At 34.5% G+C, this 25,235-nt stretch overlaps 2 protein-coding genes across 2 annotated transcripts in view; both read right to left on the minus strand.

The window, feature by feature from the left end:
* The window catches only part of SHOC1 (shortage in chiasmata 1), a 91,436-nt gene extending 70,241 nt beyond the window's left edge, over positions 1-21,195 (minus strand). Inside the window, exons 1-2 of the mRNA XM_017503393.2 lie at positions 21,116-21,195; positions 15,490-15,674 (exon numbers count right to left, since the gene is read on the minus strand). Coding sequence (XP_017358882.1) covers positions 15,490-15,674; positions 21,116-21,180 — 250 coding nt within the window. The 5' untranslated portion in view covers positions 21,181-21,195. The remainder of the gene's footprint in view (positions 1-15,489; positions 15,675-21,115) is intronic.
* Positions 5,732-6,431, minus strand: LOC108285903 (60S ribosomal protein L9-like). Its single transcript, XM_037729553.1, has one exon. The coding sequence runs from the start codon at positions 6,410-6,412 to the stop codon at positions 5,834-5,836; it is 579 nt and encodes a 192-aa protein (XP_037585481.1). The 5' UTR covers positions 6,413-6,431; the 3' UTR covers positions 5,732-5,833.
* Positions 21,196-25,235: the final 4,040 nt, after the last annotated feature.

Here is a 25,235-nt window from a genome sequence, read left to right on the forward strand (position 1 = left end):
AGCTAGGTGTGCTGGTGGGCACCTATAATCCCAGCTACTTGGGAGGCTGAGGTAGGAGAATTACTTGAACCCAGGAGGTGGAGGTTGCAGTGAGCCGAGATCACACCAGTGCACTCCAGCTTGGGCCACAGAGCAAGACTCTATCTCAAAAACCAAAAAATTAAAAAAACCTGCACACCTTCAAGAAAATACAAATAAATATTTATCTAATTAAGAAAGAATTTTCTAAGTATAAAAGGAATGAAAGAAACCATAAAGGAAAACAACTGGCAGAATTGGTTAGGTCCAAGTTAAATATATTTGGAGTTAATACCTTTATAAATAAAGATAAAATATATGTCAAAATATAGACAAAAGAGAAAATCATTTCACAAAAGAAAAAGATGCAGATGGCCAATAAATACCAATGTTTATTAATTTTTTTATGACCAGTTTGTCAACAACAAACCTGTAATTTTAAAGATGCAAATAAAAATATAATTCTTTTGCCCATCACATTGATTTAAATGTATTACTATAACATCAGCAGTAATATATCCAATGATGATAATGCTAGCATAAACAGGGCATTCTCATACCATACTAGTGGACATATAACTTAAAAAGAACTTATACTAAATAAATCAATTTCTAGGAATTCATGCTAAGGAAATAATTGGAAATAAGAATACATATTTATATTCATATTTGAAACTAAAAACATTAGTGCTCTCAAATTTGGATATGTGTGATACATATATAAGATTAAAAACTGCAATTATTAAAAGCCACACTTTTGTCCAGCATGGTGGCTCACATCTGTAATCCCAGCACTTTGGGAGGCTAAGGTGGGAGGATTGCTTGAGGCTAGGAGTTTGAGACCAGCCTGGGCAACACAGGGAGATCCTGTCTCTACAAAAAAATTAAAAATTAGTCAGGCATGGTGGCACAGCTCTTGTCTCAGCTACTTAGGAGGCTGACACAGGAGGATCACTTGAGCCTGAGGGTTTCAAGGCTGCAGTGAGCTGTGATTGCAACACTATACTCCAGCCTGAGCAACAAAGACCCTGTCTCAATTTAAAAAAAAAAAGAGAGAGACAAAGCTATGCTTTTGTAGAAAACTCCAGCATATAAATAATAAATAATAAAATAATAAATAATAAAATATTCCCAAGTCTATGTTAATATTTAAAAATAATACAATGTATATGCAGTATAGTCACAACAGTAAAACAATTTATCTTTGAACTATAGAACTATGAGTTTTTATTAAAGGGACATTCTATATATTTAAGATGTAGATATCTTAATATGTGGAACAACATAACATTCAATCTTCATTCATGATTAAAAGCTGTTATCAAACTAGGAACAGAAGGAATCTTCCTCAACCCACTAAAGGAAATGTTTCTAATATTTCACCATTGAAAATGACATAAACATGAAATGTCAGAAGCATTTCCTTTACCATCAGAAATAAACAAGTATAGCAACTATCACGGTTTCTACTAAACAAAGTTTTAGAGGTTTTAGTCAGCATAGTCAGAACAACAAAAAAAAGATGTAACTATTGTAAAGGAAGAAATAGCCATTATTCACAGATAATATGAATATATATATTAGAATTAGTTATTGGAATTACTATGAGAGTTTAGGAGGTAGATAAATATAAGAATATTATTGCAGATGCAGTTGCTGATAAAAAAAGAACATTATAAAAATCAACTACCTTTTGTTACACATAAGCAATAAACAGAAACCTTAATTTAGAAATATAAATGATAATGGCAGCTAAAATAGAGTACTTATGGATAAATCTTAGATATGTAACATATATCTGATGAAAATAAAAAATATTAAAAAATAAATTATACATAAAATCTTTATGAAGAAAAATTTTAAACTTCACTGAAAGACATTAAAGACCTCAATAAGTGAACAACAGGAGATTCAAGAAGAGAGAACAAGAGAAAATAATCATCAAAGAAATAAGTCAAGAGAATGTCTTAAAACTGAAGTGCATAAGTATCTACATGGAAAGATACATGATATATCCAGCCTAATATATAACAATAGACCCACAAGGCACACACCACTGTGAAATTTCACAACACTGGAAGAAAAATATTAAAATTTTCAGGATGAAAAAATCTTATTAAAAATTTTAGGAATCAGAATGGCATTGAACTTCTCAACAGCAATACTGGAAGCTAGAATTGAATGGAACAATGCCTTTGAAATTCTGAGAAAAAAATTTGTAACCTGGAATCTATAACTAATCAAACTATCAATGAAATGTGAGGATAGAATTAAGACTTTTTGGATATGGAAGTTTTTAAAAAATTTACTTCCCACATTCCTATTCTCAGGAAACTGTGAGTGGAAATATTCTACTAAAAGGAGGGAATAAACTGACTAAACTGGCAGCTATAAGGTTGAAGAAACAGGAGGCCTAGTACAAGAAAGAAGTGAACAGAATCCTCAGGGATGATGGTGATAATGACTTGTTCTAAAACTAAAATTCCCAAAGAACTATTGGTACACTTGATGCTTGACTGTGTTAAGAGCAGATTTAGACAAACAGGGGAGAGTTTCAGGATCGAGTTCTATGTACTAAATACATAAAAACAAAACAAAACAAAAAAACAGAAAACAAGCATTAACTTTATGAAGTACAGTAATCTCCTTTTATCTGAGATTTCAGTTCCCCACAGTCAACTGCAGTCCAAAAATACTATATTGAATGGAAAATTCCAGAAATAAACAATTCATGTCTTAAATTGCACCGTGTTCTAAGTGGCATGATGAAATCTAGTGCTGTCCTGCTCTGTCCCACCCAAATGTGAATGATCCACTGTTTCCACACTGATATGCCACCTATTCATTTGTCATTTAATAGCTGTCTCAATTCTCAGAACGATTGTCCCTGTATTGCAGTGCTTGTGTTCAAATAACCTTTGTTTTACTTAATTCTCCAATTTTATTGTTAGCTATATATTGCTATTCATCTCTTACTGTGCTTAATTTACAAATTAAAATTTATCATTGGTATGTATGTATAAGAAAAAAACTCTACTGTATAGAGTTTAGTACTATTGGTGATTTCATGCATCCACTGGGCATCTTGCAATGTATCCTCTGTGGATAAGGGGGGACTATTGTACAAGAAAGACATCAATGAACAACACAATACTATTTTCAGCTATAAATAGTGTTTATGCACTCACAATTCTGTAAACACAGGATACTGATCTAACCAAAGTTATAACTACATTGGGAGAGTAGACTATAGGAAGTGTGGGGGTATGTGGTAGTAAGGGTGTAAAAGAGTGAGTACAGCTCCATCTTTATTCTCATGGTGAGAGATCAATATATAGTCTAAAACTAAAAACATCAGGAAATAGTAGTATAAGTATACTATACAGATAAATAAATGACAAAATAGTTTCTTTTAAAACTGTTTTTAAAGAGTTGAAAGTGGTTGCCTTCAGAGAGTGAAAAAATAAGGGCCTGTTGATGAAGTCAGGAAATTACTGCTTTTAAAAAAGTGTTATACAATTATTTTAATTGATGGTGTAGAAAACATAAAATGACACAGAAAAGTGTTTATAAAATCTAAGTAAAAAAAAATTAAAAAGCATATAAATATTACCTTTGGCTGAATATAACAAAGAATTAAACCAAAGATTAATTCAAAAGTCTGGGTTTTGGCCAGGCACAGTGGCTTACACCTGTAATCCCAACACTTTGGGAGGTCAAGGTGGAAAGATCACTTGAACCGGGAGTTTGAGACCAGCCTGGCCAACATGGTGAAACCCTGTCTCTACTAAAAATACAAAACTTAGCTGGGTGTGGTGGCATGTGCCTGTCATTCCAGCTACTGAGGAGGCTGAGCCACGAGAATCACTTGGACCCAGGAGGCGGAGGTTACAGTGAGCTGAGATCACCATTGCACTCCAGCCTGGATGATAGAGCAAGATTCTGACCCAAAAAAAAAAAAAAAAAATGTTTGACAATATTTCCAGGGACCCAAGTTCTTTCCATCTTTCTTTTTGTATTTTGATGTTTTGAGGTAAAATATGATTATTAAAATTTACCATCTTTACTATTTTTTTTTTTGAGACAGTCTTGCTCTGTCACCCAGGTTGGAGTGCAGTGGTACAATCTTCGCTCATCGCAAACTCTGCACCTGGATTGAAACAATTCTCCTTCTTCAGCCTCCCAAGGAGCTGGCTACAGGCATGCACCACCATGCCTGGCTAATTTTTCTATTTTTAGTAGAGGCAGGGTTTCATCATGTTGGCCAGGCTGGTCTCGAACTCCTGAGCTCATGATCCACCTGACTCGGCCTCCCAAAGTGCTAGGATTACTGGAGTAAGCCACTGTACCCGGCCCATCTTTACTATTTTTAAGTGTAGAGTTCAGTGGTAATAAATACATTATGTTCTTTTTTCCACCTTATCCTCCTTCTCTGCTACCCTTCCCGGCCTCTGGTAATCACCATTCTACTCTCTAACTTCATGAGATCCACTTTTTTAGCTCCCACATGAGTGAGAACATGCAAGTCTTTCTGTGCTTGGCTTATTTCACTTAACATAAGGGCCTCCAGTTCCATCCATGTTGTTGCAAATGACAGAATTTCATTCTTTTTTGTGGGTAAATAATATACCACATTTTGTTTATCCATTCATCCACTACTGGGCATTTATGTTGATTACATATCTTGGCTATTGTTAATAGTGCTGCAATAAACCTGGGAATGCAGATGTCTTTTTGATATAATTTCCTTTCTTTTCCAGAAGTGGAATTGCTCTGTCATATGGTAGTTCTATTTTTAGTTTAGCTGAGAAGCCTCCATACTGTTCTCCATAGTTGCTGTTCTAATTTATATTTCCACAAATGGTGTACAAGAGTTCCCCTTTCTCCACATCCCTGCTGGGATCTGTTATTACCTTTTTGATACAAGCCATTTTAACTTGGGTGATATTTCATTGTGTGTTTTTTTGAGATGGAGTTTTGCTCCTGTTGCTCAGGCTGGAGTGCAATGGTGTGATCTTGGCTCACTGCAACCTCCGCCTCCTGGGTTCGAGCGATTCTCCTGCCTCAGCCTCCCAAGTAGCTGGGATTACAGGTGCCTGCAACCATGCCTGACTAATTTTTGTATTTTTAGTAGAGATGAGGTTTCGCCACGTTGGCCAGGCTAGTCTCGAACTCCTGATCTCAGGTGATCTGCCTGGCTTGGCCTCCCAAAGTGCTGGGATTATAGACATGAGCCACCACGCCTGGACAGCTCATTGTGCTTTTGATTTGCATTTCTCTGATGATTAGTGATGTTGAGCATTTTTTCCATATATCTGTTGGCCATTTCTTCTTTTGAGAAGTGTCTGTTCATATCTTTTGCCCATTTTTAATTGGATTATTTGGTTTTTGCTTTTGAGTTGTTTGAGTTCCTTTTATATTATGGTTATTAATCTGTTGTCAGATGGATGGTTTACAAATATTTTCTCCCATTCTGTGGGTTGTCTCTTCACTTTATGATTGTTTCCTTTGTTGTGCAGAAGCTTTTTAGCTTGATGCAATCCTATTTGTCTATTTTTGCTTTGGTAGCCTCTGCTTTTGAGACCATACATAAGAAATCTTAGCCCAGACCAATGTCCTAGAGCATTTCCCCAATGTTTTCTTCTAGTAGTTTCATAGTTTCAAGTTTTAGATTTAAGTCTTTGATCTATTTTTATTTTTTAATTTTTTTTTATTTTTCCAAATTAATAGGTCTTTTATTTCATCATTTAAGTATCACAAGTAGGTCTTAGTTATGATAGGCATCTTGTTTCTGTAGCTGGACAACTCTAAGGTCTTACTCATCAGCCTGCTGAACAGTTCCTTTTTCAGAGGCATAGATACCATCCAAAAATTTCTGGATATTTTTGTTTTTAACTGTTGTAACTTGCTGAATCAAAGCCGCCGAATTTGAAACAAGCTCAATGTCATTTCCTTCAAGGATTAATTCATCTTTCTGGGCTTGTGATACTGAACAAGCAACACCTGGTCTCATTTGAACCCTGTGGATGTATTTTTCACCCAAGAAATTTCGGATTTCAACAAGAGACCCATTCTCCTGGATAACGATGTTGATGAGGAAGTGAGCATACACAGACCTCATCTTGTAACAGAAGCCCGGCGTAACACCCTTGATCATGTTCTGTACATGACTACAAATAGTCCGAACGGTAGCAAGTTCTTTTCGGTTACCCCACCATTTGTCAACCAGGAGTCTCTTTTTTTTCTTTCCAAGAAGACTGAGTTCTACATTGATGTGATTGAAGTCCCTCCGCAGGGTTCCTCTGGGGCCCTTCACGATAACTGTGCATCCCTTCAGAGTAATGTTGACATTTTCTGGAATGTCGACAGTCTGATTGCTGAGAATGGTCTTCATTCTTGCAGTAAACGTGGAAAAGAAGGAACGTCTTTCCTCATCATGTACTTGTATCTCATAAGGGGAGGGGCCTGCGACTCTATTTTTATTTTATTTTTGTGCATGGTGAGAGATAGGAATATAGTTTGATTCTTCTGCATACAGTCATCTAGTTTTCCCAGCATCATTTATTGAGGACTATCTTGTCCTCATTTTATGTTCTTGGTGCCTTTGTTGAAGAAGAGTTAGCTGTAAATGAGTGGATTTATATTGGGGTTCTCTATTCTCTTCCACTGGTCTATATGTCTGTTTTTATGCCAATACCATGCTGTTTTGGTTAGCATGGCTTTGGAGTATATTTTAAAATCAGGTATTGTGATGCTTCTAGCTTTCTTCTTTTTGCTCAGGATTACTTTCATTTTTGGGGATGTTTTGTGGTTCCATTTAAATTTTAGGGTTTTATTTTTCTATTTCTGTGGAGAATGTCATTGGTATTTTGATAGGGATTGCATGGAATATGTAAATTGCTTTGGATAGTATTGTTATTTTGGCAATATTAATTTAGTAATATTCTTTCAATTCATGAGTATGAAATATTATATCTTTCCTTTTTTGTGTGTCTGCCTCAATTTCTTTCATCAGAGTTCTATAGTTTTTCTTGTATGGATCTTTTACTTCTTTGATTAGAATGATTCCTAGGTATTTTATATTTTTTGTAGCTATTGTAAATGGCATTGATTTCCTGATTTATTTTTCAGATTGTTCACTGTTGGTGTATATAAATGCTACTGAATTTTGTATGTTGATTTTTTTTTTGAGATAGAGTCTTGCTCTGTCACCCAGGCTGGAGTGCAGTGGTGAGATCTCAACTCACTGCAACCTTCACCTCCTGGGTTCAAGTGATTCTCCTGCCTCAGCCTCCTGAGTAGCTGTGATTACAGGTGCATGCAGCCACACCCAGCTAATTTTTGTATTTTTAGTAGAGATGGGGTTTCACCATGTCAGGCTGGTCTTGAACCCCTCACCTCAGGTGATCCACCTGCCTCAGCCTCCCAAAGTGTTGAGATTACAGGCATGAGCCACTGCACCCAGCCGTATGTTGATTTTGAAATTTGCAACTTTACTGAATTAATTTATCAACTCAGTTTTTTGGTGGAGTCTTTGGGTTTTTAAAATTTTTCTTTCCAACTATTATTTTAGGTTCAAGGGGTACATGTGCAGGTTTGTTATATGGGTAAATTGCATAAATGTTTAGATTTTTCTAGCTATAACATCATGTCATTTACAAACAAGGCTAATTTGATTTTTTTCCTTTCCAATTTGAATGCCCTTTATTTCTTTCTCTTACCTAATTGCTCTGGCCAGGACTTCCAGTTTTATGTTGAATAAAAGTGGTGAAAATGGGCATCCTTGTCTTATTTTAGTCATTAGAAGAAAGGCCTTCAATTTTTTCCCATTCAGTATGAAGTTAGCTATCATATACGACCTTTATTATTTTGAGGTTTGTTCCTTCTATAACTATTTTGATGATGGTTTTTATCAAAAAGAGATGCTGAATTTTATCAAATGCTTTTTTTCAGCATCTATTGAAATAATCATATGGTTTTCTTTCTTGATTCTTTGAATGTGATGTGTCACATTTAATGATTTGCATATGTTGAAACATCCTTGCATCCCAAGGATGAATCCCACTTTATCATAGTGAATGATCTTTTTAATGTGTTGTTGAATTCAGTTTACTAGTATTTTGTTGAGGATTTTTGCATCTATGTTCATTGTTGATATTGGTCAGTAGTTTTCTTTTTGTTGTTGTTGTGTCCTTGTCTGGTTTTGGTATTAGGGTAATGCTGGCCTTGTAGAATGTGTTTGGAAATACTCCCTCCTTTTCAATTGTTTTGAAGCATTTAAGTAGGATTAGTATTAGTTTTTTATATGTTTGGTAGAATTCATCAGTGATGTCATCAGGTCCTGGCCTTTTCTTTGATGGGAGACTTTTTATTATGGCTTTGATCTCATTACTCATCATTGATTTGTTAAGGTTTATCTATTTCTTCATGGTTCAAACTTATTTTCCTTTTTTTGACATATGGTCTCACTCTGTCGTCCAGGCTGGAGTGCAGTGGCATGATCACAGCTTACTGCAGCCTTAACCTCCCAGGTTCAATCAATCCTCCCACCTCAGTCTCTCAAGTAGCTGGGATTACAGGCACATGCCACCACACTTGGCTAATATTTTTTGTAGAGATGAGGTTTCACCATTTTTTCCAGGCTGGTTTTGAACTCCTGACCTCAAGTGATTCACCCACCTCAGCCTCTCAGAGTGCTGGGGCACAGGCATAAGCCACCATGCCTGGCCCATGGTTCAATCTTGAAGGGTTGTATGTGTTCAGGAATGTATCCATTTCTAAGTTTTCCAATTTGTTGGCATACAGTTGTTCATAATAGTCTCTAATGATTCTTTATATTTCTGAGTTATCAGTTATTATGTCTCCTTTTTCATTGACTTTATTTATTTGGGTTTTCTCTCTTTCTACTTAGTCTAGCTAAAGGTTTTATCTTTTCAAGAAACCAACTTTTCATTTTTGTTGATCTTGTGTTTTTTTTTTTTTTTTAAGTCTCAGTATCATGTATTTCTGCTCTGATCTTTATTGTTTCTTTCCTTCTAACAATTTGGGATTTAGTTTATTCTTTCTTTTCTAGTGCCTTGGAGTACATCATTAAATTATTTTATTTGAAGTCTTTCTACTTTTTTGTTATAGGAATTTATTGATAAACTTCCCTCTAGTATTGCTCTTGCTATATCCCATATATTTTGGTATGTTTTATTTCCATTTTCATTTATTTCAATAAAATTTAAAAGTTCCTTCTAAAGTTTTTCATTGGCCATTTAAGAGCATGTTGTATAATTTCCACGTGTTTGTGTATTTTCCAAAGTTCCTCTTGTTACTAATTTCTAGTTTTATTTCACTGTAGTCAGAAAAGCTACTTGATATGATTTCTATTTTTAAAATTTGTTCAGGTATATTTTGTGGCCTAAGATATGGTCTATTCTGGAGAATATTCCATGTGCTGATGAAAAGAATGTGTATTCTGCAGCACAGAATACACAGTATGAAGTTAGCTGTCATATAGATGAAAATGTTCTGTAAATGTTAATTACCCCTATTCTAGGGTGTAGTTTATGCTCTTTGTTGATTTTCTGTCTGGATAATCTGCCCATTACTGAGAGTGGGGTGTTAAGGTCGACTACTATTATATTGCAGTCTATCCTTTTAGATCTATTAATGTTTGCTTTATATACTTGGGGGTTCTGGTGTTGCGTGCATAGATATTTATGATTGTTATATCCTCTTGCTTAATTGACCCCTTTCATGATCATCTTTGTTTCTTTTTACAATCTTAGATTTGTAGTCTATTTTATGTTAAGTATAGCACTCCTGCTATTTTTGGTTTCCAGTTGCATGAAATATCATTTTCCACCACTTCACTTTCAGTCTATGTGTGTCTTTATAAGTGACGAGAGTTTCTTGAAGGCAGCGTATAGTTTGGTCTTGTTTTTTTAATTCATTCAGTCACTCTATGCCTTTTATTTGCAAAATTGAGATCATTTACATTCAGTATTATTATTAGGTAAAGACTACTACTGCCATTTTTTTTGCCTGTTTTCTGATTGTTTTAAAACTTCTTTCTTCCTTTCCTACTGTCTTCCTTTGCGGTTATTTTCTCTGTTAGTATGTTTTAATATATATTTTTTTATTTTTAGTGAATCTATTATAGGTTTTTGAGCTATGGTTACCAGGAGGTTTACAAAAAAACATCATATAGATATAAAAAGTTATTTTAAAGAGATAATATTTCAGATTACGAAGAGAGGAATAGAAACAAAGGCAAACACACATACACACAAAATTCCACATTTTGACTTAGTTGTCTCAATTTACATATTTTCATACTAGAGTTATGAGTGCTTACACACCACAATTATTGTAACAGAGTATTCTGAGTATTTTTGAATTTTTTTTTTTTTTTGAGATGGAGTCTCACTCTGTCTCCAGGCTGGAGTGCAGTGGCATGATCTTGGTTCACTGCAACCTTCACCTCTCAGGTTCAAGCGATTCTCTTGCCTCAGCCTACTGAGTAGCTGGGACTACAGGTTTGCACCACCACACCTGGCTAATTTTTATATTTTAGTAGAGATGGGGTTTCACTATATTGGCCAGGATGGTGTCCATCTCCTGACCTCGTAATCTGCCCACCTCAACCTCCCAAAGTGCTGGGATTACAGGTCTGAGCCACCAGCTTGGTCAAAAATTCTTAAAACTAAGTATTCATGTACTTAATTTTACCAGTGGGTTTCATGCCTTGAAAAGTTCTCTTTTTGTATGTTAATGGGTTTTTTTTTGTTTGTTTTCCTCTCAGATTGAAGAACTCCCTTTAGCATTTACTGTAAGATGGGTCTGGTAGGGGTGAATTCTCTGAAATTTTGTTTGTTTGGGAAAGACTATTTCTCCTTCACATTCAAAGGATAATTTTGCTGGATACAATTTTGCTGGATGGCTCTTTTTTTCCTTTGAGCACTTTGAGTATGTTGTTCCACTCCCTCCTGTCTGGAAAGTCTGTTACCAGAAGAATTGGAGGTTCTTTATATGTTATTTGCTTCTTTTCTCTTGCTGCTTTTGAGATCCTCTTGTACTTGACCTTTGAGAGTTTGGTTATTACACACTTTGGGGTAGTCTTATTTGGGTTGAATCTCTTTGGTATTTTCAGACCTTCCTATACTGGAGATTTATATCTTTCTCAAGCTTTGGAAATTTTTATATTATTTCTTTCTACCCCCTGCTCTTTCTCAGCTCCCTTTTAAACATCAAGAATTCTTAGACTTGGTCTTTTGAGGTAATTTTCTATATCTTGTAGGCAGTCTTTGTTCTTTTTCTTTCTTTTTTCTCCTCTGACTGTATTTTCAAATAGCTGGTCTTTGAGCTCACTGATTCTTCCTCTGGTTGTTCCATTCTGATGTTGAGAGCTTCTAATGAGTTGTCAGCTCGGCAGACATATTTCTCAGTTCCAAAAGTCGTTTGATTAAAAAAAACTTTTTAACTTAACTTTAAAAATTTAACAAATTCTCTTCGTTAAAATTTTCCAGCAAATTTCAGAATTGCTTTTCTATATTATTTTAGAGATCACTGAATTTCGTTAAAACTACTCTTTTGAATTCTTGGTCAGAGAGTTCACAAATGACTCTCTTGTTAGGGTCAGTCACTGGGTTTTTGCTTTGTCCTTGTGCAGAGGTCACATTTCCCTGTTCAATGTTGTTTATTGTGGGTATACATCTCTCTGTCTTTGCATTGAAAGATTGGATATTTATTCCAGCTTTCTCTGTTCAACTTATTTTGTTTTTTTTTTATTGGATATATTTGCTTAGCAAATCTTTACTACTAAGTTGTTGCCTCTTTCTTGTCTATGAGTGGTATCTTAAGCCCAGGTTTGCCTTGGCTCTAGCATGATCAGGGCACTGTCTGCTCCAAATGGGAGAGTCTGAAAAAGATTATTCCAACAGTGAGAGAAGTCTGGCTAGAGGTTCATGCCCAAGGGACCTGTGGCACAATTCAGCTACTCTGGTTTGGCTCCTTTGCCTGAGTTACAGAGCAGTTTCCAGGGCTGAGATTAGTAGTCCCTTCTCCCCTCTTTGTCTCTCCTTTGAGGCAGTCACCATGCTTTCCATGGGTTAAAGAAAGAATAGTTTCCTGCCAGGGAATCCAAGATGGTGGGAAAGCTAGCTAACTATTCCAGTCTCACTTTTTCCAGCATAGAAACCATGAATTAGGAAAAGATTTTCCATGTGGTTCTTGTCAGGCAGAATGGGCAGGGTGGATGTGGAAGTTGGATTCTCTGCTTGAAGTTTTTTCATATCTGTGTCCTTAGGATCTATCTCATCCTCATATTTGAGATGTGGGTTGTTGCTACTGAAAATCTTGGCACTGTATATTTGTTTTTGGTTTCCTGTATGAGTAGGGAAGCCAGCTTGCTTCTGTGCCACCATTTAAAACCATGTCAGATTACTGCTTTTTATTGTAAACTTTAACAAACTATTTGACTCACTAAACTATATGCATATGCAACTTCATTTATTTTAGTTTTTATTTATTCTTATTATTTTTTGAAATGGAGTTTTGCTCTTGTGGCCCAGGCTGGACTGTAATGGTGCGATCTTGGCTCACTGCAACCTCCACCTCCCATGTTCAAGCGATACTCTCACCTCAGCCTCTCACGTAGCTGGGATTATAGGTGCCCACCACCATGCCCAGCTAATTTTGTACTTTTTGTAGAAACAGGGTTTCACCATGTTGGCCAGGCTGGTTTCAAACTCCTGACCTCAGGTGATCCACCCGCCTCAGCCTCCCAAAGTGCTGGGATTATGGGCATGAGCTACTGTGCCTGGCCTAACTTTGTTTTTTTTTAAAAAAATAAAAGCTACATTTATATTTGCTTATATGTTCCCAGGATATCTAGAGGGATGCTTAAGAGTTTCATGTATTAACAAATAATATGTGAACATTACAGAAAATTTAGGAAATATCAATAAACCAACAACCATAAAAGAAAACCAGCCACTGTTTTATGTTTTAAAGATATATATGTTTTGAAATTGTAATTTAGTAATTATTTATAATTCTTATAAGATACAGTATATTTACAAATTCCAAAATATAATATGTTTCTTTTGATCTAGACAGTAAGACCAAAGTATCTACAAATCTGGCAGCAATCAATATAATTGCAAAGAAAATAAATGAAATTGAAAATCTAAATTTATAAAGTGATGTCCAGTGACACAAGACACCCAAGGAAATACAGGGTATGAAGAATTCATATGCATTTTGGAAATTCAAGCATATTTTTCTCAGTCAATATTTGATTCTAGCCAATAGTAGCTTCTAGTTTGCCACATTTATAATAGCTATGTTTGTGTAGCCCATCAGTTTTTACAAATTAATATAAGTTTATATAAGTATATATAACAAATATATATTACTCATATAATATAACTAATATAAGTATATATTACTAATACAAGTATATGTTACTAATATATTAGTATTATATATAATATATAGTATTATATAATAATATTGTATATAATATATATTAGTATTCTATATATGATATATATATTTAGTATCATATAATATATATTATGAAACTAAATATATATAATATATCATATAACATATATTATATATACTAATATATAATATATATTAGTATATTAGTATACTAACACAAATACATTAGTATATATGATATATCATATATATCATATACTATATATAATACTAACATATATTAATACTAATATATTAGTATAATACTAATATATTACTATTAGTATATAGATAATTAGTATTAGTATCAGTACTAATTACTATTAGTATTATATATGAATACTAATATATTAGTATATATATAATACTAATACTAATATATTAGTATTACATATATAGTATATAATACATAATATATATAATATATATAATACTAATACATTAGTATTATACTAATATACATTAGTATATATATTATACTAATATACATTAGTATATATATTATATATCATATATATTATATACTTATATATTATATATATTAGTATCATATATACTAATATATTAGTATTAGTATTATATATCTAATATATTAGTATTAGTATTATATATATTAATATTATATATATAATATTAATATATATAATATTAGTATTAGTATTATATATAGTATTATATATATTATTAGTATTAGTATTAGTATTATATACATTTTATATTATATAATAATATTATATAATATTAATTATATTAATAATATAATATATAAAATGTATTATATTAATAATACATTATATATATTATATAATGTATATAATACTAATATATTAGTAATATATAATTAGTATTGTATATATAGTATATGATATATATGATATATTATATATAATACAAATATATTAGTATTAGAATACTAATATATTAGTATATATAAAATATATACTAATTATATTTAAAATATATACTAATATTATATATAATATATGTTATACTATAGTATATATTATACTATACTATATATTTATATATATTAGTATATATAAATATATATGCTAATATATTAGTATAACATATATTATATATATGTAATTAGTATTATATTAAATTATAAGTTATATTAATATATAGTATATATTAATATATCATTCATATTATATTATATAATTAATATATAATTAGTATTACATTAAAATATATATAACATACATCATATAATTAGTATAATTACTATTATATTAAATGACATATAATCATATATGTTATATATTATATAAATATAATATAAATTATATATAAATTTAATATAATATAATTATATATTATATATATGTTATACTAATATATTAGTATTAGTTTATAGAGTATATTATATATATCTATACATACATAGAATATATATATAATACTAATATATTAGTATTATATAATATATAATATATAATACTGGTCTTGAACTCCTGTGTTCAGGTGATCCACCAGCCTTGGCCTCCCGACGTGCTGGGATGACAGGTGTAGTAAGCACCATGCCCGGCTTACTTTTATTTTTGACAGTAAGTTTGTAAAACTGAGTAAATTTTCTAACTTAATGCTGCAACTATTCCATCTCTACTTTGAACCTTGATTTCACATAAATTAGATGAGATTGAAAATACTTATTATGTTTTAAGAACTAAAATATAATCATCACTTTATAACATATTAATTTAATGTTACACTGGATTGCTATATCATGGGATCTGTAAAAAGATACCAATATCCATTACAGCAGTATGTTGAAAGCATACTATGATCAAATTTCTGCAGGTTATTTTGAGGCCCAGCAAACTTAAACTCCAAAAATAACCCAACTTACAAAGGGGATTAATGAGGAAACACTGCCCTAATGTGGCAAAGCTTAGAGTTATAATTATGCAGCTGGATCTTTAATAAAAAAATTTTTTCAATCAAATCAAACAAAAATCTCACTGAAATGAATATAAAATAACAAATGTTTACCTTTGTTCTGTTTTTGAAGTGCTGAACATTTTTCTAAACAGCTGACAGGAGTAAAGACTTCATTATAGTCCATGTGGGTATATAAACTGGCCTCCTCTACTTCAATTTGGGAGTCTGGATTTGAACTTGGAACAACTTCGTCAAATTCACAGTTAATCTGGGTCACCAATCTTGTAATTGTTTTTCTGTGACAGTATAAAATTACTAATGTTATGTTTATGGCCTATTTTAAAACACTTTTATTAGTAAATAGTATATTCCACTGTGGAAATAAATTATCAAATTCCAACAGACACAGAGAAGAAACATCCATAATCCCATCACTCAAGATGAATATAAAAATTATGTAAATTTCTCAATTTTAAAAAATATCTTTAAACAATAGTAGATTAATGATAATAGCATTCTATAACTGTTCTGTAAAACAATGAAGAATGAGCACATTTACATGTCAATCAATGTACTGTACCTTCAACTAATATTTGAATGGGTAAATAGGTATCAGTAAATAATTTATTCAACCAATTCCTGATTGCTGGAAATTTAAGTCTGTTTTAATTGTTTGGTATTGTAAGCAACAATGCAAAGAACATCTATATTCACTAATAATCTCAAAATATATTTCTTAAGAACAGAAATGATGAAGTTAAAGGTATACAGATTTTTAGGTTTTGCCACACATTGCCAAACTGCCCATGTGCTGGATATTTAATGTCTGCTCCTCAATAAAATTACCCAACATTTTATGTTCTTTTCTGTAACCTGGGAAGCTAATTTCTATGTACTAACCAAGATTCCTTGTCCTCTGGCTTCTGGATTGGTTCAGCCATGGAAAGCACTGGCAGAAGAGCAAAGGTGAGAGAGAGACAGGTTGGAATATTATTCCTCTCAAATCCTTCTCTGTTGGGCCACAGTTTGGAAGTGGCTGCACTCTTCCACCAAAAGTTACGTCCCTTGTCAGACAGTCCTGCTCCTGTAGTTCTTACTAGCTTGGTAACTGTATAGGCACCTTGTTCCTTCAACCTTAGGGTAGTAACAACTTTGTAAGTGCCCAACGGGTTCACTTTGCCCACTGCCTAGACAGTCAATTTATCAAGACAGGGGAATTGCAATGGATAGAGATTAATTCATGCAGAGCCAGCTGTGCAAGAGACCAGTGTTCTATTATTACTCAAATCAGTCTCCCTGAGCATTGGGGGATCAGAGTTTTTAAAGATAATTTGGCAGGTAAGGGCTTGGAAAGTGGGGAGTGCTGACTGGTCAGGCTGGAGATGAAATTATAAGGGATGAAAGTGAGGTTTTCTTACTGTCTTCTGCTCCTTGGTGTGATTGCAGACCTGGTTGAGCCAGATTACTGGCTAGGTGGTGTCAGCTGATCCATTAAGTGCAGGGTCTGCAAAATATCTCAAGCACTGATCTTGGATTTTATAATAGAGATGTTATTCTCAGGAGCAATTTGGAGAGGTTCAGATTCTTGCAGACAGAGGCTACATGACCCCTAAACCAAAATTTCTAATCTTGTAGATAATTTGTTAGTCCTACAAAGGCAATCTGGTCCCCAGGCAAGAAGTGGATCTTTTCAGGAAAGGGCTATAATCAATTTTGCTTCAGAGTAAAACCATAAGCTGAATTCCTTCCCAAGTTTAGTTCAGCTTACATCCAGGAATGAACAAGGGCAGTTTAAAGGTTAGAAGCAGGATGGAATCAGTTAGGTCTGATCTCTTTCACTGTCATAATTTCCTCAGTTATAATTTTTGGGAAGGCAGTTTTAAATTCCTACTGTTGCTAGTCCTGAGGACATCTTTTTGGCTCTTTTAACCTTGCCCTTACCTGTTTCCTGATTGATACAGGTGTATCTGCCATTGTCTATACCATTACAATGGTTGGCATTACAAGAGATCTTCCAATAGGTAAATATATTATTGGCAACTTAGTTATATATCCTAATATACTTTTTTCCTGATATCCTGGAACATTACAGCCATAATCATTCTTTTGTGCAGACTGAAAGAACCAAAATCAATATAACTCTCCATAAGAGAGAAAAGACCAATTATGTCATATCTGTAAGATATAGTAAATTCCTCTTCAAAGAACCAAGATGTCAGTATGTTCAGCTTCCCTGTTCTTTGCTCTCTATTTTAAGGTTCAACTTCCTCATTCTTTATGTCCTCTTCCCCCTGGTTTCAGTAAACAACCCCCTCCTAGCCTCTATCACTAGTGGCTCTGTCCTTAGTCATATTAGTCACCTACTCTGTAACACATCCTTCCCACAAAAACTACTCACTCTGCCACTCTGGATCGTACCCCTGCTCTCTTTAAAATAGCCAATCAGAATTAGCTTAGACTGTGCAGTCCAAAACTAGCCAATAGGGGAAAGACACAGCAGTAGAAACTAGTTGCATCAGGGATAAGACCCCCTTCTCCTCCCTTCTCTGATGTGCTCTTGCCATTTCTCCATCTCCGAGATGCACCCTTCTACAGAAGTAAATTTGCCTTGCTGAGTAAATTTATGTTTGAGTGCTATTTCTTTTGCGGCACTGAAAATTTGTTTTTAACATATCTTAAAATCATAGATGGAGAAAGCTTTAGAATTTATCCTTTAAGAAAATACAAAGTAGAAGAAAAAAAGTATTTTAACTCTTCAACGTCCATATTACTAATTAAGATCCTTGATTCCTATGTGGATCGTATATACTGAACTCAGTGTTTACATAGTTGCTGTTGTTTTAAAATAAATGTTGCTCACAGGGTCAGCACTCTATAACAATACTTGGTACTACAGTTTTGAGAATACCAGTCAATTTTATTTCTGTAGACACAAAAGATCTATGAAGATCAGTGTTTCCTGGCTCTCTTCATCTACTTCCCTGTCAATATATTTATTCTGTTTTCACTGGTGCCTCCCCCTTTGCATAATGTGTAGATGCTGGTCTTTACCAGGTTTCTACTCCAGATCATCTTTGCTTTCCTTCCATATCATTCCTTTTAAGTAAGTTTAATCTACTCCCATTCATTAATTTATAAACTTAACAAAACTATTTATTAAGTGTCTATAATGTGCTAACACCATTCTAGATACTGAGAATGGGGTGGTGAACAAAACAAAGTTCTTTCCTTCATAGAGCTTATCTGCTAAAAGGAAGATAGAAAAATAAGTATATAACATAATTTCAGGTGGTAAAAAATGTTGTGGCTAGGTCGGGTATGGTGGCTGATGCCTATAATCCCAGCATTTTGGGAGGCCGTGGCAGGTGGATCACCTGAGGTCAGGAGTTTGAGACCATCCTGATCAACATGGTGAAACCCCATCTCTACTAAAAACACAAAAAAATAGCTGGGCATGGTGGCAGATGCCTGTAATCTCAGCTACTCGTGAGGCTGAGGCAGGAGAATCACTTGAACCTGGGAGGCAGAGGTTGCACTGAACTGAGATTGTGCCACAGTATTCCAGCTTAGGTGACAGAGAGAGACTCTGTTTCCAAAAAGAAAAAAAAAAAAAAAAGAGAGAGAGAGAGAGAAAGTACTGGTGGGGAGTGTTGGCTCACACCTGTAATTCCAGCACTTTGGAAGGCCGAGGTGGGTGGATCACTTGAGGCTAGGAGTTTGAGACCAGCCTGGCCAACATGGTGAAACCCCGTCTCTACTAAAAATATAAAAATTAGCCAGATGTGGTGGCGCATGCCTATAATTCCAGCTACTCAGGAGGCTGATGTACAAGAATCACTTGAACCCAGGAAGCAGAGGTTGCAGTGAGATGAGATTGCATCACTGCACTCCAGCCTAGGTGACAGAGTAAGAGTCTGTCTCAAAAAAAAAAGAGAGAGAGAGAGAGATAAAGCACTAATACATGTGACAACATGGGCAAACCCTGAAAACATCATATTAAGTAAAAGAAATCAATCACAATAAAAGCATATATTGTATGATTCCATTTATGTGAAATATCCAGAATAGGCAAATCAATAGACAGAAAGTAGATTCTGATTCAGTTAGTCTGCTTTGGAGCCTGAGATTGTGCATTTCTAATATATTTCTAGGTGTTATTGATGCTGCCAGTCCAAAGACCTACTTTGAGTAACAAGATGCGAGATGATCTCTAAGATCTCTTTTCACCTTATGAAACAATAATTTAGTTTTCACCAGACTAGCCCAATTATTGCCTTTGCTGAATACTGATTGAATATTCCTGCATCTATGCCTGGAAACATGTTGTTTCCTCTGCTCAAAATCCTTTCTCTTGAGTTAATTTCTCTTTTATTGCCCAGCCCAAGCTCAATTCCTACTTATGTGAAGCTGAGCTCTCCTACTTAGAAACCAGCTCTACCAATCTAACTCATAAGGTGAAAAGAAATCTTAGAGATCATCTCGCATCTTGTTACTCAAGGTAGGTCTTTGGACGAGTAGCACCAATACCATCTAGAAATAGATTAGAAATAGATTAGAAAGGCTCCAAAACAGACTAACTGAATCAGAATCTGCATTTTAGTAAGATCCTCAGGGGAATTCATAGGTACACTAAAGTTTGAGAAGCACTGATCCATCATGATCATACTGATAAAATGAGGATCATAGGTAAAATGACCAGCAAAGGAGTTAGCACTTGACTTTTCTAGTCAAGGCTTAAAATCTACACATTTTAATTCATAGTGCAGAGCTTTTTTCACTACACCTTTCTGTTTCCTCGCTGCTTAGGAGTTTACTCATGTGATACATACTTCTAATTGGCCATATGCCTTGTTATAGACTTTATGTTGGTCATCCTATATTATCATTTAATTCTTACATTGTTAATTTTTTCTGTGCTTATCTATTATTTTCTTAACCTGACTTTAAAATCCTAGGTGACAAAGATGGCATATTGGGTTTCACTGTATCCAGAGTCTAGACACCTTTCAATGGTTTTTTGTTTCTTTGAAGCACAACTAAGGAAAATTTAAATTACAGAAACTCAAAAATGTGAATAATAACGGAATCTTTCCTGGGTCTGATCAGTATTCTGTGCATGAAGTGAAGCAACAGAGTAAATTATTAAATTTGTACTAAAATATCTACTTTATGTCTATATTTACAATATAGAACAGGTTAGATGTTCTTCCTCATATTATGCTCTGGGTGCCTAACTCTGTCATTGTACTTTGCGCATTGCATTGTAATTATTTCTTTATAAAACTGTATTCCTTGTTTTCATGTGTTCTTTGAAGATTAAGACTATGTCTTATTCATTTTTATATCTTGTATCTAATACATAGCATGATAATAAATATTTGATGAATGCTTAAACTAATAATAAATAATGTTTTGACCAAATATATTACAAAATAGCCTTAAATCTGCATGTTTACTAAAGGAAAAAAGAGTTTAATATGAAGAACTTCCTACAGATACTTTCTACAGAAAGTTTACTAATTGATAAACTAATCAAAAGTTTACTAATTAAAAAAGAGGATAGAAGTCACTCCTATTAACTACTCCTTTGTGATTCAAATTAGGACCTTTTCTTCAGATAAAAGAGGAAAATCCATGAAGAAATAAAGGAAGATATTTCCCTCTTTAGGTATCTGGAGAACTTACTGTTTATCTTCTTCTAGATGTAAAAAAGAAATTTGAGATTAAGGATACATACTTTTCAAGGAAGTCGTCTGCAAAGAGACTTGCTTTCCATTGGTCCAAGACTGAGGTATCTGTCATTCCCCGAACTGAAACAGCTGAGACTAGAAAGGATAATGGTAAGCATTACCTTCTAGAATTTTCTTTTACACTTAACTCAAGGAAGCCAAACATTCATCTTTTACATTATGATATTATCTTTATTTGTTCACAAATGTAGTTTTTTCCAAAGTGATAGCTGATTCCAAATATTTAGTCATCCTCATTATCATCAAGATACCCCTGCCCCTCAATCAACTACAATTAGAAGAATATCACCTGAACATATCGCCCTCATTTTATAGCCTCTCTTTTGCTCATACAGCACTACTATCCCAGATAGTCCTTTTCAACTGCTCGTGCTATACCTCATGAAGCTTCTATTAACCATTCCAGCTCAATCTGATACATTCTCCTTGAAGGGCCATAATACTGTTAGTAGCGCTTGAATACTCAACCATATACAGTCCTATATTTAAAATTGTGAGTGTTGTGCAGTGGCTCACACCTGTAATCCCAGCTCTTTGGGAGGCTGAGGCAGGTAGATCACTTGAGGCCAGGAGTTCGAGACCAGCCTAGCCAACATAGCAAAACTCCATCTCTACTAAAAATACAAAAATTAGCCAGGCGTGGTAGTGTGTTCCTCTAGACCCAGCTACTTGGAAGGCTGAAGCAGGAGAATAGTTTGAACATGAGAAACAGAGGCTGCAGTGAACAGAGATCATGCCACTGCACTCCAGCCTGGGCACTTGGATGACAGAGTGAGATTCTGTCTCAATCATTCAATCAATCAATCAAATTGTACGTATATATAGCTTGTCTTCCAAATTAGACCCTTGGTTCCTTATGGAGAAAGACCATGTTATATACTACTGTCAGAATATGGAACTGAGTATTCTACCTTCCACCAGTGTTACTTCTTACTAGTTTTGTTACCTTGAACAAATCATTTAACATCTAAGCCTGTGCCTCATTGAAAAATATGGAAAAAAAAAAAAAAGAAAAAAGAAAAATATCAAAGTTTAGTAGTTAAGAGTACAGGTTCTTGAATCACTCTGCTTGGATTTTAATCCTTGTACTGCTACTTATTAACTACGTAATCTTGGGTAAATAGCTTAACCTTTTTGCACCTCAATTTTTTTAATGTATAAACTAGGAAGAATAGCCTTTTCAGAGTGTTGCGGTAAGATTAAATGTGAAGTGGCATGCGAATTGCTTAGAACAGTTTAGGTTCCATAGTCAGTCCCATAACCATTGCTTTCAAAGACTCCTGATTCCCTTGCCTCTCTTTCTCTTATACCAACTTAGGACAACCCCTACTCTACACTTTCTGTGTATGTACGCTAAAACAGTTGACAATTACTGGAAAAAAAGTCACCCAGCCATGCTAAAGGAACTCATTCCAAATAACAACCATAAATTTCAAATGGCCACCCAACATTGACAGATGATAATAGTATACCCCCTAATAAAACTGGCTTTCTTGACCACAGAGACACAGGGAGGGGAGCATCACACATTGGGGTCTGTTGGGGGGAAATAGGGAAGGGACAGCGGGGGGTGGGGAGTTGGGGAGAGATAGCATGGGGAGAAATGCCAGATATAGGTGATGGGGAGGAAGGCAGCAAATCACACTGCCATGTGTGTACCTATGCAACAATCTTGCATGTTCTTCACATGTACCCCAAAACCTAAAATGCAATAAAATAAATGTGGAAAAAAAAGAAAAGAAAGCTAATAATAAAGCTTAAGATTAATTTCTAGAAAGCTCTGTTTATTATTAATATTTATGTATAGATATCAACTAAATGTAATCTGACAATAACTTTTTTTGAAATTATGCTTGTTTAGATCAATGTTACAATAAATTTAGATTTTTTAAAACAAAAAAAAATCACACATCAAAAACAAAAACAGAAAAGAATAACTCTTTACTTCTCCCATAAGTTAGTGCATCATTTAAAAATTTTCCTTCATAGCAAAATTCTCCAAAATAGTCAAATTCACTCTCATTTCCCACTTCCCATTATCTTCTCAACATACTCCAATCATATTCCAATCATATTAATAACCAATATTCCAGGGAAACCACTCTTATCAAAGTTATCAATGACCTACATTTAGTCAAGCTAATGGTCAACTCATTATCCTCAGATAACTTGACGTTTTAACAGGAGCCCAATGCATTGGACTATTACTTCCTTCTTGAAGTACTTTCTTCTTTAGAATTCTACAACACCAGAATAATTTGATTTTCCTATCTTGCTTCTTAGGTAACTCCTTTTACAACAGAATTTTATTGGAGTGTTCCAAGGCTCTGTCCTAGGCCTTCTAATCTATTTATACTCATGCTCTCAGTGACTTCATCTGGTTTCACAGCTTTATGTGTAATTTTGCATATTGAAAACTCCAATTTGAAACTCCAGCTTGTGAAGCAGGTTAGCTGTGCACTGATTAGCAACTTGTCTGAGTATGGGTGAGACAGAACACCCATATACAGGAAGTTACATGAAGTGGATTTATTACTTACAGATAGATAACAAGGGACAACAGAAGCCTAGGATTCATTGTGAACTGGTCCTCTAAGGCTTAGGAAAGCTGCCTGGGGCAGATGAAGTCTTCATGTGTCACACTTGCACAGCAGCTGAAGAACCCCAGAAAGCAGTCCACCTGGGTTTGATATTTTGAGGTCAAAGGACACGCTGGGCTAAAACATTGAAGGACATCCTGTTTCCGTGGTAGGTGAAGACTGGCAAGAGCCTAGGCTGTTCTGGCCAGTTCTCTCTCTATCTCAGAATGTTGCATTCCTAGCACATTTTATAGTTATTCTTAAGAACTTCAAGTGAGAAAAGGAGGCCAAGTCTATCCAGAGAACTGTCCTGAGCAGCTTGTGCTCAAAATTAATATAACCAATTGCCTTCTTAATGATTCCATTTAGATGCCTAATAATCTGGCCAAAGCAGAGCTATTGACTCTGACCACAAATTGGCTTCTCTATAAGCCTTTTCCTATTTTAGGAAATGGTACTGTCATCTACTCAGTTTCTCTAGTCAAAAACCTAGAAGAATTTCTTTGTTCTTCTATTTTGTAACCCCCTCACTGTTGACAATTTCTAAAATAAGCTCAATTTTAAGCACATCTAGCATTTCCATTACTATAAGCCTTGTCCAAGACACTATAATCTTTTATCCAGAGCCAAGATTCTGGGCTACTACAATAGTTCCCTGATAGATTTCCCTGTCTCTACTCTTGACTCCTAATCCCCAACCCCCGCTTTCTATCCTCCAGACAATTACAACTATCTTTCTACAGCATAAATCAGGTTGTATCATTCTCTTTCTTAAAATTGTCCAGTGACTTCCCATGTCCACAATTGTGTTAACCAGTCTAGGCTGCTATAACAAAAATACCATAGACTGGGTGGCTCAAACAACAAACTCATTTCTCATAGCTTTGGAATCTGGGAAGTCCAAGATCAAGGCACCAGAAGATTCAGTGTCTAGTGAGGGCCTACTTCCTGGTTCATAGGTGGCTGTCTTCTTGCTAGACTCACATGGCAGAAAGGTCAAGGGAGATTCTTGGGGTCTTTTTTATAAGGGTAGCAATCCCTTTCATGAGGACTCCATCCTCATGTCCTAATTACCTCCCAAAGGCCCCTCCTACAAATATAAATTTTGAGGGACACAAACATTCAGTTTATTGTAGCCATAATAAAAATAAATAAATAAATAAATTCCCTGTTATGACCTCCAAATCCTTATTCAGAAATTGCCTACTTCTCACTCCCTTTTTCATTACCCAGTCCCAATAGCTTAATTTTCTGGTCCTTACACACATCAAGTTCATTCTTGAGTTAGGAACTTTGTGTTTGCTTGAAAGGCTTTTCCCTATATTTTTCATGGTTGTCACTTTCTCGTCATTCAGGTCTCAACTCAAATGTCCTCCTCTTCAGAGAGACATTTCCCTAACCATCTTAGGAAGTAGCACTCCCTGCTCCCGAAATTTCTTATCACTTAGCATTACTGTCTCTTCTCTATACATTTAGCAATATCAGATACTGGTTTATATATTTAATGGTTTTATTGCTGTATCCTCTT

This window comes from Cebus imitator, unplaced genomic scaffold (genome assembly GCF_001604975.1).
Source record: "Cebus imitator isolate Cc_AM_T3 unplaced genomic scaffold, Cebus_imitator-1.0 Scaffold310, whole genome shotgun sequence".
Classification (NCBI taxonomy): Eukaryota; Metazoa; Chordata; class Mammalia; order Primates; family Cebidae; genus Cebus; species Cebus imitator.

What these genes read in the sequence shown, in the direction of transcription:
- LOC108285903 (XM_037729553.1), bottom strand. Translation starts at nt 6,412, where the DNA reads ATGAAGACCATTCTCAGCAATCAGACTGTCGACATTCCAGAAAATGTC.